The following is a 17,669-nucleotide window of genomic DNA, read 5'->3' as shown; positions in this document are numbered from 1 at the left end:
AGGAAGGGGGAAAAAAAACTCCAGTTTAGGGTTCGCAGAGTATGAAGTTACATTTTTCCCCCAATTATTCAATGGGGGGAAAAAATCTAATCTCAGTTAAGTAAAATAAAATTGTAATAAAAACTTTTGGAATTGTAATGATTTCTTTTTTAAAAACAAGTCGTTTTGTTTACAAAACTTTTTTTTAAATAACAAATTGTTGTCTTGTGAAGTTAAAAAGTTATTTGCCAAACAAACTTATTTGCACACATCAGAAATCTTTTGTTGTGATTTTAGGCCCTGCTCACGACATTATGTGAGAACCACAAGCAAAACTTTGAGTCTCAAACAAAAACTTAGAATGGCAAGAAAAGATTTCTGACAAGCGCAAATAAGTTTGTTTTGCAAAAAAAAAATTCACTTCATGAGACAAATGTGTGATTTAAATGTGTTAAAAAAGTTTTTCTTTTTAAGCAAAACTCAGTAGGCTTTTCTCATGGTGGCATGCATTAACAATTCAATGTTTGCTTTTGTGTGTTTTTTTCTTCTTCTGCGGTTCCACATTAAAGTTTGATGCAGCTCTGCTTTCCTGAATGGACCATCTTCATCTCCACTGCAGCAAACAGGCAACTCTGTTTTATAGATTACGGTACACTAAAAGGTTGCATTGTGCCCTTGTTTATATTTTTAATAGTGTAATTCTGTAAAGACAAAATATGTCTGGTGGTCCAGCTCTGATTTATATATCTTGCTAAATTGTGGATTTGAATATTGCAATACTTTTCTATAACAAAATAGACCTGGAGAAAGAAATTACTAATAAAATATCTTGCATAGGCATAGTGTTATGCTCTGTATGGAGATGTTCGTTAGCTTTGATTGTATATGTCACATTTTTGTAATTTATCATTGTTTATTAAACTCTGAAATCTGAGTGGCTTTGTAATTCTGTCCTAAAATACGGTTAGATGTGTCCTTTTTTTGTTGTTGAGCACCTGCCCCTTTAGTGGTCTCTGCGTGGCCCTGCCAACATGCAGAAGCCTTATCTGACTGTTCAGATGTGATATTCAATTGACCTGTTATGACTCAAGTTTTGGGTGTTCACCCCCCTCTGCTGCTGCTGCATCGTTGTGGTAAACCTGGAGCGGCAGAGATATCTGGGGCTTATATGTGTATGTTTACTGGTTTAAAAAAAAACTTTGGGGTTGTGGTTTATAGTCCAGTGCGGCTCATAGTTGGGAAAATACGGACTATAATCCTTCTTGGATTTTATTTTCTGTGAAGAACCCAGAGAGGGTTATTTGGTTATTATTTATTTCATTAATAGTGTTATTTATTTCCTGACTTGTTCTGTGAAGAACCCAGAGAATGTTATTTGATTGTGCTTTCTGGAAAACAATATATTTTTACATCTAGGCACTCCTCCAATCGTCACACTTTTCTGTTACAAACTGACTCCGGCCCCCCAGCAGAGAAAGAAAAAGTTATGTGGCCCTCACAGGAAAAAGTTTGGGGACCCCCTGATTTAGACCCCTCAGGTCATCAGAGAACTCATAGTGTTTTCTACTCCAGAACTGAACCAGGTGGGGCAGAACTAAATTTCTATCCCCATCAGCTCTTCAACAAACTCCCAAAAACCTCGGATGTGCAGAATCTATTGCTTCAAATTAGGACGGGAAACATAAAGAGCAGCTTTCTGTTAAATAAAAAGACTACTGACCTGCTTGCTGAACACTGATGAGTGAATAAAGTGTGAGATTGAAGATGGATTTGAAATCTAACTGAAAACTAAATATTGATTTGAATTTGCATTTGAACGTTTTGACAGATCTATTTTTAAGCAAACCCTAGAGGGCTTTATTTTAATTCTGTTATTTGATACCAATTAAACATGCACATGGTTATCCATTTCAGATTAGTCAATCTGTCAGACGTGAAAAAGTAAAGGGTTTTAGAACATCTCGGTTAAAGTATGACCAGAACATTCCCTTCCTTTTACAGGGGTTAGTTTATTCTTTAATTCATAAAGAATAACTTCACAAAGTTAAGAAAGTTAATAACTTCACTTTGTGTGAACGACCTGTTAACTACAACTTAACAGGGCGCTCGTGAGCCTACTGTTTGAGCACGGAAACAGGTCGTAAATTTCACAATCCAGCTGAACAAGCAGCACCGTGTCAAATCACGGCACTTTTCTCCGCCTTTACATGAGCTCTTTCCTGCTGCCCATTATGCAAATATATTAGACGTCGGAGCATGAGGGAGGTACCAAGGGCCGGGCCAGTCGATTGCTACGTGTCTTGAAAGCGGTTTTTAAAAAACCTCCTCCGGTTTAAAGGCAGCCGTAAAAAGTTTCGTGGTAAGAACTTTGCAAAGTGCCCGACCATCCAGGCCCAGCGGCTGTCTGTCTGCGCGTGAAGCGGTTCGAGCCCGGTGTCCAGCTGTACGTCGGTGGTGCGAAATGTCCAGTGTGAAAAAGCTTCGTACTGTGAGTAGACATGCAGATGACGGCGAGAGAAAAATCTGTGTAAATGCGATTTATTTCCATGGAAACCAGGATAAATGTTTCGTCCCAGGGTTGAATAAGTCTTGTAAAGACGCCCAGCACTCATAAAATATATGCGTCAAGTAACTTCTTCGCAGACTGACCATCGGAAATGCCCTCCTTTCCCGGTGCTCTGTCTGCATTCTGTCTGATCATCGCAAAGGATAGGCTGTTTGCAAATGTTCTTTGTGTTGTTTTGCCTCACAGTAACACTTTGTTGGTCATTTAAAGGTTTTCTTCTCCTTTAAAGCAGCTTTCGCTCTCTATGCGCCTTCACTGTATACCCAGGTGTGATGGCCACAGCCTTGCCTTTGACTGTGAATAGGCCAGTTGTAGTAGGAACGTATCCATGTCAGTCTGGCCCACCGCTGACATTGGGTGTTTTGTGAAGGGAGAGAAAGAAGCCACTGTGGAACTGAGCACAGGAATGTTGCCGGCTTCGAGAACATGCCTTTATGTTGAGATTTTAGTCGGAAAAGCATGCAGATGCAACTGAAGCATGCTGATGCACCATATGCATTCACAGATCTTCAATATACTGCTGGGATGACTTTTCTTCCAAAACGTTATCTGACACAGACATTTAATCTATTGGAGCTTGTTTTTGCTGTACTTTATGTAACTGACTGAGTCACTTCTCGTGGGAAATTGTGACACATTTGGTTTCTGAATCATTAACGGACAGAAACTTGAACGGGGTCATTTTCACAGTTTTCTCAACAAAAACCAACAAAATCTAAATTTGCAAAATGAATAAGAAAGACCAAACTGATGGGATAATTGTGTAAACATGTTTGTATTTATCTTCATATCCTCATCTGGGCTTCATGCCTTGAACTCTGACTATGACTGTTTTAAATAATTTGCTACGGAAGCCTAGAAAGACAACTGGGGGGGGGGCAAGCCTAAGAACCCATCTTCTTAATTTCACCCAATAAAATATACTTTTTTCATTATGTACTTTTTTCATTATGTACTGTGTAAGTGAGACAGATAATGACTAGTTACTGCAGGGATTAAGAGTAATTAAAAGGTAATAATACTGATATCAGCATTATGAAAAAGCTTCCCTTTTCCTCTAATAGAAAGTATGTGTGACGTGTCAGATAAATGGACTTTCAGAGTCAGTTTTGTGTTTGTATGTGAAAGGAGACTCTGTTAGGAAATCTCCTCAGAAGAGCAGTGCGGTCCTGTTAGGGAAGAGCAGGATAGAGTATGGTAGACTGTTTGAGCCCTGGGTGTACGGGCTGTACTTAGGAAAGGAGGGAGACTTGGTGCTCAGCCTGACTGTGTGGGCACGAGCCATGCCACATCATCTCTGGGCAGAAAGCAGCACACTGGTTACATTGTATCATCAGTCTCAGTTTTCTCCCTCCATCCTGTCTGCTTTTAGCTTTTCCTCCTTACGCCACCCATCGAGAAGACGGAACAACTTTATGTATTCAAACTTTAAGACTGCCAATTATTATCTTCCAGTTGAGCATATAAAATCAATCTCTCTGCGATCATTCAGCTTTGTCATTGGGCATGGATGATCACTGGTAAACCCTGGTAAACCCTGGTAAACCGGTACTTCCATGTAGATAAATACTGCAATGGGATTGATTGGCATTAAATCTGGGAACAAATGCTGTCTGACTGAGTCCTTTTCATTTTTCTCGCAGCGCGTTTATGTCCTAATGTAATGTTGAAAAGTTCCTATCCACCAAACCAAATTAAACTTCCTCTTTGTGTCTGGTTTTCAATTTTAGGACCTCACAAGGTCAACCAATGTGGTCTACCAGGCTCACCACGTCAGTCGGAACAAGAGGGGGCAGGTTGTGGGCACTCGGGGGGGCTTCAGAGGCTGTACCATCTGGCTCACAGGTTCATTGATGTGTAGACTTCCCTTTTGGTCTACATTTTTCTCTTTTTCTTTAAATCAACGTGCATTCTGTTAATCCCCATCAGGTTTGTCTGGCGCTGGCAAGACGACTCTTAGTTTTGCCTTGGAAGAGTACCTAGTATCCCACGCCATTCCATGCTATTCACTGGACGGGGACAACATTCGCCACGGCCTAAACAAGAACCTAGGCTTTTCTGATGAGGACCGGGAGGAAAACATTCGACGTGTGGCTGAAGTGGCAAAACTTTTTGCAGACGCTGGTCTTGTTTGCATTACCAGTTTCATCTCACCTTTCACCAAGGTCAGAGAACATTTTGCAACGATATCACATGCTGAACACATTATCTCACCTGTAGATTTATTCTAAACTTAAAGTTTGATGAAAGAGAAAGGGCGAACCCGGTACACATTGTGATCTCAATACATAATACAGTCCATACTTCCCTGAGAGGTCACCTTTTTAAGTGAAGTCAAGTCAATTTATTAATAAAGCACATTTAAAAACAAAAAGAACTTACCAAAGTGCTGGTAAGTTCCAGAACTCACCCTTCCAGTACTAAGATCTAGGCAAAGTACCTCGTTATATAAGTCCCAACATATAAACCTAATTTCCTGAAAGTAGTCAGGAAGGTCCAGAAGTGGAAAACTCTAGGCTTTGGGGAAGTATTCCATGGAGACCGTTTAATAAAATTTTGACAACATTTATTTGAAAATTCCAGAAGTTATTTCTTTAAGTTTTGTGAAAGTGACAGTAGAGTAAAAGATAAATTCTGGAAAGCATCTTCTTTCTGGCAGGATACAGACCGACAACATTAAAAAACCATTTCAACAATTGCTCTGCACATGCATGTTCTGGCTACTAGCTACTGAATAAACTTTTGTGACTGGGTGTAATTAGAGGCTACATGTTAATAAATCCTGATGCTCTTTGCATCCACAGGACCGTAATGAGGCGAGGAAGGTTCATGAGGGTGCCGGGCTAAAGTTTTTAGAAGTCTTTGTCCATGCTTCTCTTGAAGTGTGCGAGAGTCGGGATGTGAAAGGGCTTTACAAGAAGGCCCGTGCTGGAGAGATTAAAGGTCTGTTTAGCAATACTTTCTGCCGGTGTTAGCCTTACAATCTGTCTTTTACAGCTAATACCCACAACCGTGTTTACTTAAACTACCATTTCTGTGGTTTGACATATTTTCCAAGGTTTCACTGGGATTGATTCAGAGTACGAACGACCAGAGTCACCAGAGCTTGTTCTGAAAACTGGAGAGCTGACTGTGAACGAGTGCATTCATCAGCTGCTGGAGCTGCTCCAGGATCAGGTAGGTGGGAGAAGTAAGAATCTTGAGCACTCACCTTCGGAAAGCGTACGGTACTCCTTCAGGATCAGCTTACAATTTCATCCTCCAAAAAAGCTACTGTAAGCATACATTGTTCCCAGATGGGACGTGGCCAAGGAACCACCATAAGTACATTGAAGAACAATGTATTACCCAGTTTAAACAGCTGTTTGTGGATGACACAAAGCAAATTAAATATAACCAAGGAGGGGCTACTGTATGTTAGGCACGTGTGAAAAATAAAGAATTAAAAAATTCGAGGCATGAAGACACTCATGACGACACCAGAAGATTGCCGTTTGTAAGTTTAAAACCAAGGACGAGAACTTTGTGATAACCTTTTTATAATGCTTGTTTGTCAAAACATTGAAAAGGGAAAACGAGTGGCTGGGTATTTGAGTTACAAACAGTGGATATGTGGAATGAATACAAGGTGTGGCAAGTATACAGGGAGACAAAGACTCATTATTTATCTCAACAAACAAGCCAGATCTTATGGCTTATTAGTTTTTCAGTGTTGACTAAGACATTCCTCAAATGCAAAGTACATTATATGTTTATCTTGTGAAAGCCTTGCCTATGTAGTGTTCGCTTTCAAGCAACTTGCCTGGCCTACATTTGGGAATGAGCTAATTAGGCAGTATTTCATTAGGATTTCTGAAGTTGGTTTTGTACTCATTTTGAGTTCACTGCTTAGCCATTTGTAGTGAAGTCCTTTATTTTGTTTTTAAGCAACATAACTTTAAGAATCATTCAGATATGAAAAAGGCAAAACGCTCAAACACAGAAGCCCTGTTGTGATGACGCATCAAATAGGTTTTAGATCTGATATTAGGTCAAGAGCAGCTTGTCACTATTTCACAACACAATTTCTTGGTTGACTCTAAAAAATTACAAACATAAAATAATTTGACTTACCGGTATATAAAATGGTATTTTTAGTTTAGCATCAATTCAAAACTCTGAAGCAGATGCCTACTTTATCTCTGTTAGCAGCTAATGACTAGCCAGTCACTGCATTCTGATGCTGTCTAACAAAAAATGTTAGAAGCCCTGAGAGTTTTTTTTTTCCTATGGTTATGTAACAGACCAGACCATTGTTAGACAGGTCAAAGTCAAGTCTTCATTAGTCAATCTCAACACAACAGGCCAACTCAAGAACTACTTCTTTTGGTATTTCAAAATAAGAGTGTCAAACATGGATATAGTGTTCCAAGCCAGATATAGAAGTGTCACCTTTATATAAGTCATAAACCTACTGGATAGAGCTTTGGAGGATAGGCTTAGCTATGAGTTTGAAATATTTTGCTATTTTAATGCAAGATTTTTTTTAGCTCTTGTCTGTTTTATTGATTCATTAGCTTAAAATCTTTTTATATGAAATCCATTGAAGCATTTTGCATGTCTCAGGTTGGGTGTCAAGACAATCTGCCCCCCCACCCCCCTATTTGCTGGAGATATTTGGGGCTTAAATGATTTGCTTTCTTTCACTTCCTTCATTTTTAAGCTCATTTCATGTCATCAAGTTGAATGGCAAAACAAAAAGGAGTAGAAGAACAACCAAAGTTAAAAGAAAACAACCTTGCAAGACTTTAGGAAAATAATTGTTATTCAAGACCAGCCTGAAAGATTACAGGAAATCCTTGCTCCTCGAAACCAAAACATAAACAAATGTTTGATTTTAATCTTTTCCACAAGTTTGTATGTCTGTGTAGAACATTTTTGCACAGACGGTCTTGCAGGAATTGTTCCTAATTTAAATACTTGCAAGACAGGAAAATAGATCTGGACATAACAATATGATCCTGCAAGAGTGTTGGTGTTGTAGCACATTGGTTTACGTTTGTTACATGGACACTCCGAGAAGCCAAATATGTAAAAGACAACGTGGATGTTTCTTTAATTTGTCAAGTGCTGATTTTTATTTCTTAGAAGTAGGGAAACTTGCATGCATGAACGCATTACAAGTACATGTGCTTGAATTATTACTGTCAACCCTCATTCTCCTTCCTAACCCCCAGCTTTGCTGGTTGATGGGTTACTGATAAAGTAAATATGTAAACACGAGAGACTCTTAGAGCCATATCTGTCAGGAGCTGGGTTTATGACAGTGTCTCTCCCCATTGGCTCTCTGCTGGGAGCGGCCTGGAGCAGAGCTGCACATCTGCAGCTCATTGGGATCATCAGCCAGAGAGGATTTAAGGAGCTGCCAGACCTCTCCTCTCCGCTGGATGATTACTCCCTCACGGTTTAAGCCTGACCCCAAACCCCAAACCCGTAATCCCACCTGCAACTCTGTACCTTAGTTCCTGTCGGAGACACTTACCCAGAATCTCCAAATTGGTTGCCCGGATCCATCCGGCTCCTTACCCGCTCCCGTTGAGAAGCATTCCAGGAGACGAAAGCTAATTTCTCCTGCTGTCCTATCAGACATTCTGTCCACCTCTCGCACAGTCATTGACCCGTCTCTCCGCTTCCAGACCAACCCCGGACCCGATCGAAAGGATCACCTGTAAGACACCTGTGATTGGATTTTGTAAATAAATTCTTAACTTACTGTTGCTTCCTGGGTCTGATTCTGCATGTGGGTCAGAAGCCTACCCTTGAACATGACAATATCACTGAGATGGGAGTTAATTTTCTGCTGAGTCACTGTGATTTTTTTTTTTTTTGCTGTGATAAGTATACACAGAAATTTATACGTAGTGTAGAAATTTGCTATGTAGCTTTATGGGGAAAAATGTCTGCCTCAACTCTAAAACCTGACAGAAACAGAAGAATGGTCCTTATATTTTATACTTATAAATATGAGTCATGTCTGACTTCTCAGACTTGAGTAATCAGGTGTCAGTGAACAATAATGCAACTCAAGGGTTGTACACTCGATAGGCACATTAACTCCTTGATTGACACATATCCTATTGGGTGCGTTCCCGCAGCACCCTATGGGTGCGTGCATAGGGTGCGTTCACACCCTATGCAGTTCACCCATAGGGGTGCGTTCACACTTCACACTGCACCCATAGTTCACACTGCAGCCTGAAGTGACCCAATTACGATTTTTTGGCAATTCCGAATTTTTTTGCCGGGGCTGTTTACACTGCCAGTAAATGCGACCTGTATGCGTTCTGCAGTGTGAACGGGCAAACAACCTGAAAGTGTCCCTCGTGCGCAGTAGAGGGCGCAATAGCGTCAGCGTTCTCAATGTTCTGCCAACCGGCATAAAAAGAAGAAGTGCTCAGTGTTTGCGGAAGTAAACATGGAGGCTAACGGTGGAGCTTAGCTTGCATATTTGAAGTTGTTGTCCGGCCGGAGCAACATATTGACAACTTAATCCTCATTATAGTCCGTCATTGTTGTTTTTCTTCCCGCTTGCGCGTATCAGGACGCAGGATAGTGAGATTTGTTTAGAATCAGTGATGTTCAGTTCGGATGAAGGCGACCTGGACGTTAGGTCGCATTTGAATCGGATATGGGTCACATTCGAAAAAGAATCCGACCTGTGCTGTTCACACTGCCATGAAAAGATCGGATACAGGTCGCATTACGTCAAAAAAAAAAAAATCGGAATTGGGTCACTTTAGGCTGCAGTGTGAACGCACCCTAGTGGATCTACCAGTTGTGCAGCTAACACCAGTTCTGCTGTTTAGTCTTTTGAACTATATCCCCACAGTTCACATTCACCTGAGAAACATTTTTTATTCCCTTTTTTTGCTATAGAATTCTTGATAAGTGTACAGCGGAAACACTAGAAGAATAAAATAGAGTAAAGTGATTTAAGATTTCATACTGAAAGTAGTAAAACGTCAAACTGTCCTTCAATAAGACACCCCACATATCAATGGCAGCTGTCCTCTGTCTAATTATGGCGAGATTTAAAAAGGAAGCAGCAACCTTATAATATCTAGTAAGGTTTTTACTATCAAATAAATTTGGTTGGCAAATATGTATAAATATTATTTGTCAATCTAAAACTTTACAACCAATGTTGTAAAGTCATGATTACACTGCAGAGAGCTTTCTGGTAATGCACTGATCCACACAATCCAAACTGATGATAGTGCCAAGTCTGAACGGACCCTGTGATGGACCGAGCAGTAAAAAGGACAGTCAGTTACAGGTCGAAGTTAAAAAATCACAAACTTGGGTAAATAATAGAAAATGGGCCCTTAAAAGAGGTCAAAGTAGCCAAACTCTTCTCAAACTGACAAAAAATAAATAAAACAAACCTTCCTATTTAAATGAGACAAAGTGAAATACTGGCTGATTAGGCCAGACAAAAGACACAAAAAAATCTAACTGAAACTAACATAAGAAAATCCCATTCTCCCCTCCTTGATGCTGAGTTGTGCTATGAACCAAGCTGCAGTCTGCATAGGCTTGCTCCTCTTCTTCTCCACCTCTTTGTTCCCCTGAAGGACTGGAACAACCAGGACTGAGGTAGCTCAAACAAACAAAGATTAAATCAAGTAAAAACATACAACAGTGTAAGATAATCGTGCGCACTTATTCTAGAATACAATGTTATATGATGTGTAGACTTCTAAACGAAAACTACTCTATTGCTCTGTATGTTAAATCTGATATCTAAAGAAACAAATAAGTGTGGTGAAATTTTACTGGGAACTATTGTAGTGGTGTGAGTGAACGTTACCACATTGGTGTGGCTGTAACTGCAGCCATCACAGACCCCTAGAGATTCATATGCTGACTAGTTTCTATTCATATTTGCTTGATTCATCAAGAAAATATTTTACTTCAAATATTTGGCAGTACCTCAGGCAAGAAGTGTCAGACTTGGTATGTCCCAGTTCATTCTAGTTCTTCTGGTAGCGAGCAATTATCTTAATAATATCACTTCTAAACAGTCGCGTTACTATTCCGGTTCCCCGAGTTAAACTGAAAGATATTTAGTTGGGTAACAACTGCACTGCAGCTACCTACCTACCCCCGTTCACCTGGTGGCTGCCAGGGAGGCTGACGGTCCTTCGCTTGGTCTTTGCTGTTGCTAGGATCCAGGAGAAATGGATCTTATGGACTGAGATCTCCAGTGTTTTTCCTGGTATCTGTTGGAGCCACTTCTCCAGAGTGGGGGTCACTTCTCAGTGCTCAGTGCTACGATGATTTTGGACGCTACTATTACTTTCACCTGGAACGTTCTCTGTAGTTCTTCCCTGACCCCCCTTTCACAAAAGACCTGAAGATATCAGTATTCCTGCCTGTGTTTTGTGAAAGGGAATAACAGATTAGAGAGACCCAACCAGGGATGAGGAGAGAGATGGCAAATAGACCCTAATTTTACAAATTAGCTGGAGTCCCAATAACTGTTGAAGGATCTGTATTGCTGCAAGTGAACACAAAAAAAGGGATGGAAAGCAGCTATCCAAATTAAAGAAATAACAACATGCTCATTTAAGCATGTTTTGTAACATTTTATAGTTGGAAGATTTATCTGCCATATTGAACTAACCAGATAAAATATCATATTCTCTTTAAATTGCAAAACCTGCTGGAGCAAACCCTGTGCACTGAACTTTAGCCTTTTTTTTAAAGCTGAAAATGATGTCAGCAAAAAGTCAGGTTGTGTTTATGGAAGCTATAAGCTGGGTGTTGTCAGCAGTGAGCGAGAGGTAGCGAGATTTGCCTCTGTCAGAGGTAATCAGATATTGGAACCAGTCGTTAACTCAATACCAGCGGAAAGCTTGAGGAAGGAGTGATGTTTGCTAATGTTTTAAAACTGAACAGGATGTTAAGCAACTATGAAACTACAAGTCTACAATTGTCATTAATATTACATTATTAATGTAGCAGGCTTTCGAAGTGTGATAAGAATTCAGATAACATGTACAAGACGGTTTAGTAGTAGGAAAGAGATAAGATTAAAAAAAATGACACTGGGCATTTCATTACACATTTTCTTTAGCTTGGTGTGCGTGCCTGTTGGTCTGATGAGCTGAAATAAATTTAAAGCAAATATTTAATGGAGAGAAAGGAGATTAGACAGAAGTCACGTTAGCTCTTCTTGAGAACTCGTCTTTATGATCAAGAGATAAGTATGCCGCAGCGTACGCTGAATGTGCATTTCATGAGATCTTCTTGAAAATACAAAAATCCCCTGATGTTCTTACAACTGTTTCAAGTGATGAAAAGCGCAAACTTTTGCTGATTCACAATTCTCCTTCTTTCTCCCTGCACGGTCTGCAGAACATTGTACCAAGCGAGATCATAGAGGAGGTGAATGAGCTCTTTGTCCCGGAAAACAAGTTGCATCTTGCCATCTCCGACGCAAGCACTCTGCCCGCCATCAGCATCACCAAGGTGGTTATCTATGGTGCTTAGGCTTTTTTTTTGTTGTTGTTGTCAACTGAATTTTATCAGTAGCTGCTTTCCTCCAGGGTGCCCTCAAGATATTTTGGAGAATGAGTGAACATGTTTTCTCAGCAGACTGTTTGGGGTTTGGGTCTTTGAGTAACGCTGATGTTCTCCATCCTCAGCTGGATCTACAGTGGGTGCAGGTCTTAGCTGAAGGCTGGGCAAGTCCTCTAAAGGGCTTCATGAGGGAAAGAGAGTTCCTCCAGGTCCTGCACTTTGGCAACCTGCTGGATGGTGAGAGATAACCATGCCGACAATCTTCTTAATGTTCACTATCTCTAACGCAGCCCTCAGTCATGCATGTCCACATGTACATACGAAAACATTGGCAGTCGGTTCTGAAACACTAAGTAGCCAAAAATATAAGTAGGCTACAATATAAATTATTACATAAATAGAAATGTGTTTTTTTTCTATGTATGTTTCCTCATAATGTGTAGCACTGTAAGGAACAGAGTCTAATTCTTCCTCATAACTATCAACGGTTTCCTTAACAAAAATCCACATTTCCATTAAGCTGTTCTCAACTTAACTCTGTTACGCCCAGAATAGTTCCACATTCATCCAAAATTGGGTACAGGTGACTCTTCGTCTTGAGCATTTGTTTTTTATTTTGTTTTGATAGGTTTCTATATTTATCCCCATTGCTTCTAACACACCTCCAAGGCCACTACACTTTATTTAATTTAGGGGATTCAAAGAGGCCGAGAATAGGTTATTATGTAGCTGACCTGTTCTTTTTTGATTATTTTTCTTCTTTGTTTCAGGTGGCGCCATCAACATGTCGGTTCCCATCGTGCTGCCTGTGAGCGCTGAGACCAAGCAGGAGCTGGACGGCTGTGTAGCCGTAGCTCTGGAGTACCAGGGCTCCCGTGTGGCTATCCTGAGGAATCCTGAGTTCTACGCACATCGCAAGGAGGAACGCTGTGCCAGACAGTGGGGAACCACGTGTCCGCAGCACCCTTACATTAAGGTGATCAGAAAGCAGTCACCTTAAAAGGGGGGAAAAAAATACAAATATCCAAAACAACCTGGCCCTATTGGAAAGATGATTGCCTATTAAACCTAAACTGGTTCTGCAACACTTGAAATTACGATGCAAGCCTTTTTTTAATTCAGACATAATTTAAAGAGTTTTTGCTCATGAAAAACCTGTTAAAGTTCATGCCACACATTCCAGTTATTTTTAACTCTGGAGTTTGATAGGATCACGCCAAAGTTTTTATCTGTTTTTGGGAGCAGGATGTATTATTCAAATATGATGATCAGGAACATTTTAGAGGAGACAAAGGCCTTTTCCTATTCAAAGTCCCAGTGTCAAACTGGGAGACCTTCTCCTAGTGAGGGGTTAGTGGTTCTGCTGTGCTTTACTTTGAATCTGTTTTCGTTGTGCAGATGGTTATGGAAGGAGGCGACTGGCTAGTGGGCGGCGACCTGGAGGTGTTGGAGCGGATCAAATGGAACGATGGACTGGATCAGTACCGTCTGACTCCCAAGGAGCTCAAGCAGAAGTTCAAAGACATGCAAGCAGGTTGGAAAGTCTGAATTATTGTTCTGGAGGATAATTCATGTAAGCAATCCAGTACCGACAAAGTCTAAGCTCACAACTGAGTGTAGATGACCGGAAGATGTACTTAGTGTATACTTGAAAAATTTCCACAACTAAACAAAACACTTTGTTGCGTTTGACACAGAATAATATTGACACTGTCAAGGATTTTCCTATTTCTTTCCAGTGCAAACGTGATATGACTAAGACTAAGAGTCTTTTTTTTCTAATACTGTATACTCTTCAGAATTGGAAAAACCAAAGAACATGCTTTTCAAGTAAAGAGAGTTAGGAAATGGACACAAGAAAGTTATCAGACTTGCCCATGTGTAATAAGTAGAACGCATGCAAGATGATAAGGGTGGCTGGAAAACTCTCCAAAGCTCCTTGTTAAAGAAGGTATCAAAACCGGGCATCTTAGGGTCATTAAGGTTTATTTTCAGGTTTTTGGACACGCCGATACCAGACAGGCCAATAAATTTCGGAGGTTTTGTATCCAACTTCTTTCATTCCTAGAAATCCAAGTTTCTTCCCTCTCCTTTCAGACAAACAATGGAACGGATCAAAAGGGGAAATGGTAAATTTAATCCTGCATGAGGAGCACCTCTGATGCGTGAGGTTCTGCATCACCATAGAGCAACGATGAGATGAATTCTTCAATAACTCTTTGAAGAATTTGAATTAATATGAGTTGCAACAGCATTTAATTTTACCGTTGGGAATCACTGAAGTATTTTGGGGTTGAATTTGAATTCACTGTGGCATGTACTGCTGGCTGAAAACTGTTCAATATTATAATTTATCCAATAATGCAATTGAAAGTATGTTTTTATTGGTCTTGGCTTATATTTCTGTATTTCTTTATATCTCTCCCTTTTTATAAACACCCAACAAAAGATTTAAACCATCAAAGACTCTGGATGGATTCTAACCTTGACGGCGTGTTAAACTGCATCCTTTTACAGCTTTATAAGAGCGAGCAACACGCCACAGTGACAGCGACATTTCTGGAGTTTACTTTATTTAGCTGGATTTGTTTATAGTCATAAAAAGCGGGCCTCTAACCCTAACCGCCATGCAGCGCGAAGCTGAATTTATGACCACAGTCTGTATGACTCATTTAAAAAGCATGATAAGCATGACTGCTGTGACTTTTATTAATAGGCTCAATAATCTTCAAATATATTAACTCCCAGGTTGTGCAGCAATGCTTTAGCGATGCTTAAAATATTTTATTGTTTGCTTGTTTTTTTCCTCAGATGCAATTTTCGCGTTCCAGCTGCGCAACCCAGTGCACAACGGCCACGCCCTCCTCATGCAGGACACCAAGCGGCGTCTCCTCGATCGGGGATACAAAAACCCGGTCCTCCTGCTGCACCCTCTCGGGGGCTGGACCAAAGACGACGACGTGCCTCTGAGCTGGAGGATGAGGCAGCACGCCGCCGTCCTGGAGGAGGGCGTCCTGGACCCGTCCAGCACCATCGTGGCCATCTTCCCCTCGCCCATGATGTACGCTGGACCCACGGAGGTCAGGAGTAACGGTTCAGCCAGAGGTTACATTACCAGTCGCTGGTGAATCCATGTCGGGGCTGAGTTTGTCGCTCTGGATGTCTTTCCAGGTGCAGTGGCACTGCAGGGCCAGGATGATTGCCGGGGCGAACTTTTACATCGTTGGCCGCGACCCAGCCGGCATGCCTCACCCTGTGACGAAGCAGGACATGTATGAGCCCACGCACGGAGGAAAGGTCCTCACCATGGCCCCCGGCCTCACTTCTGTGGAAATCATCCCCTTCAGAGTCGCTGCTTACAACAAGACCAAGAAGGCCATGGACTTCTACAGCCCGGAATGGTGAGCAAAGACAGATTATTTAACTTTATTGAACAGTGCCTCTCAAAACAACTCATACCTCCTTGAACTTTTCTGCGTTTTGTCGCAAAGAGAGCTGAAATTGAATGCATTTAATTGGGATTTTGTTTTAAGAATATATTGACAAATGTAACCTGCAGCTGTATTCAGCTTCCTAAGTCAGTACTTTGTAGAAAAGGTGTCATCACATGCAATCTTTTAAGAGTCATTTTCCCGCAACTGTCGATTCGTGTCTGTCCCAATACTCCTAAACCAAACATGTGGCTCGTTTTCAGGTATTTTAAATCCTTCACATAAAATCTCAACAAATGTACAAAAGCCTGTGGTTGTCAGAAGACAGAATATGGAACTCTTCAGCAGATGTGAATTACGTTGCAGGAAACCGAAAATCCTCGTCTGAAGTCGAGCCAAACCTTCCTTCTGTTTTTATTTCTAATCTAATACTTCTAATTTCTAATGACATAGTTTTTTTTCCCCCCTCTGTTGTTCTTTAATTTCTCAGCCATGCAGATTTCGAGTTCATCTCTGGAACCAAGATGAGGAACCTGGCTCGGAGCGGAGAGAACCCGCCCGACGGCTTCATGGCCCCTAAAGCCTGGAAGGTGTTGGTGGAGTACTACTCTTCTGTTCAGAAGAACAACTGATCACTTCTCAGTCCACGCTCAAATGACAAAGTTTATCCGTATCTGGGGCATAGAAAATTGTACACTCCTTCCTCCTGGGGGTATTATATCTGGGATGGATTTCTATAAACAATTAGGTATTCTTGGTTTTATTTTGATGTTTTAAAGTTAAATGATATTTACATCCCTATGAAAGCACAACAGTTTATAAATCCATTATGTGTTTAAATGCATATTAACTTAAGCTATATATTTTTAATAAATTAAAGGTAACATGAGATTATTTTTTATTCCTTTTTTTTTTTACATAAGTTTAGAAGTATGTACCAAGAACATGAAATTATGTTTCAATATTTACATATCTGAAGGAATTTTTTTAAAAGTAGATTTTAGATTTGCAACATTAACTATTAAACCAGAGTCTTATCAAGTTATTTGTTATGATCTGAATGTAGTTTTGTCACTGCATACGACGCCTAACTGTCTTAACATGTATGGCTGTTTTTATAATGTGAAAAGTGCCTTTTTCCTGTCATGTCATTCAGAAACTGTAACTTTTCATTTTTGCTGTTAACTGTAGTTTATTTCAGGTTTGTGAGGCATTATGAAGTGGACTTGTGTATTCATGACATCGAATAATAAAACGAAAATGTTTCTGTGAATCACTGACAAATCCCCGATAATGGAACATTTTGTACTTTACTTTACCATGAAGGTAAAGTACATACCTCAGTATTGAATTGTCTGCGTGCTGCGGGTTATGCAACGTGCAATGACGATGACGTTTGTCTGCACAAAGTGCACGCTGTTGGTACAAGACCGAAGTCAATAGCGTTCTAGACCCGCAGGCGTTGCAATGCTGCCATCTGCTGGTGAAGAATGGTGCATGAATAAAACTGTGGAAAGAGCACAGTCAAGTAATATTCAAAACTCACCCAGCACTTTCCTCGCATTAGCTTCGAGATGCAAATGCATGGATTTCTTACTGCGTCTAATTGTTGATAATTGTTGTGAGAGACAGCATTGACTGTAAACGACTTAACTAAATCCTTTATAGCAGATTAAGGAGAGCCACGGACGCCTTAAAAATAAACACTTGCTGCTAGGCAAACTTAAAGGACTGATTATTTTACCAGTCAATTAACTTGCCAGGTAAGCTCATTTCTACGAGACGGGTTTTCCTCTAAGGGGAAAGCTGCTGTCCACTTTAGCAAACTCCTAAACAGCTTTACGTTGGATTTAATCCAGTCAACGCCTTTCACCTGTTAAATTTCATCTGCAATACTTTGTGAACTGGATACAGCACTTCAGAACACCGTGTTTGTAATATAAGTATTTCACATGATGTCCCCAATTTTAGATTATGTTTCATGCTGACCACAAATCACAACACATCTTATCACAACGCACTTTGCGAGGCAAACAGATACAATTAAACTGTTCAAATACTTAAGTTTACATTTAGTATTTGTTACAGTTGCCCTTTAAACGGTATCACCAGTGTCAAAAGTCTCGGGT

At 40.4% G+C, this 17,669-nt stretch overlaps 1 protein-coding gene across 1 annotated transcript; it reads left to right on the top strand.

Annotated features, from left to right (window-relative positions):
* The first annotated feature begins 2,224 nt into the window (after nt 1–2,224).
* LOC103476794 (bifunctional 3'-phosphoadenosine 5'-phosphosulfate synthase 2) lies at nt 2,225–16,813 on the top strand. The gene is made up of 12 exons (XM_008429383.3): nt 2,225–2,467; nt 4,276–4,390; nt 4,475–4,710; nt 5,350–5,488; nt 5,604–5,722; nt 11,945–12,058; nt 12,235–12,346; nt 12,880–13,085; nt 13,508–13,643; nt 14,921–15,189; nt 15,281–15,510; nt 16,031–16,813. The coding sequence occupies exons 1-12, from the start codon at nt 2,441–2,443 to the stop codon at nt 16,170–16,172; spliced, it is 1,845 nt and encodes a 614-aa protein (XP_008427605.1). The 5' UTR covers nt 2,225–2,440; the 3' UTR covers nt 16,173–16,813.
* The last annotated feature ends 856 nt before the right edge of the window (nt 16,814–17,669 follow it).

Source organism: Poecilia reticulata, chromosome 15 (assembly GCF_904066995.2).
Source record: "Poecilia reticulata chromosome 15, P_reticulata-male-v2, whole genome shotgun sequence".
In the NCBI taxonomy this organism is placed as follows: Eukaryota; Metazoa; Chordata; class Actinopteri; order Cyprinodontiformes; family Poeciliidae; genus Poecilia; species Poecilia reticulata.
This window is presented reverse-complemented; position numbering and strand designations above follow the sequence as displayed.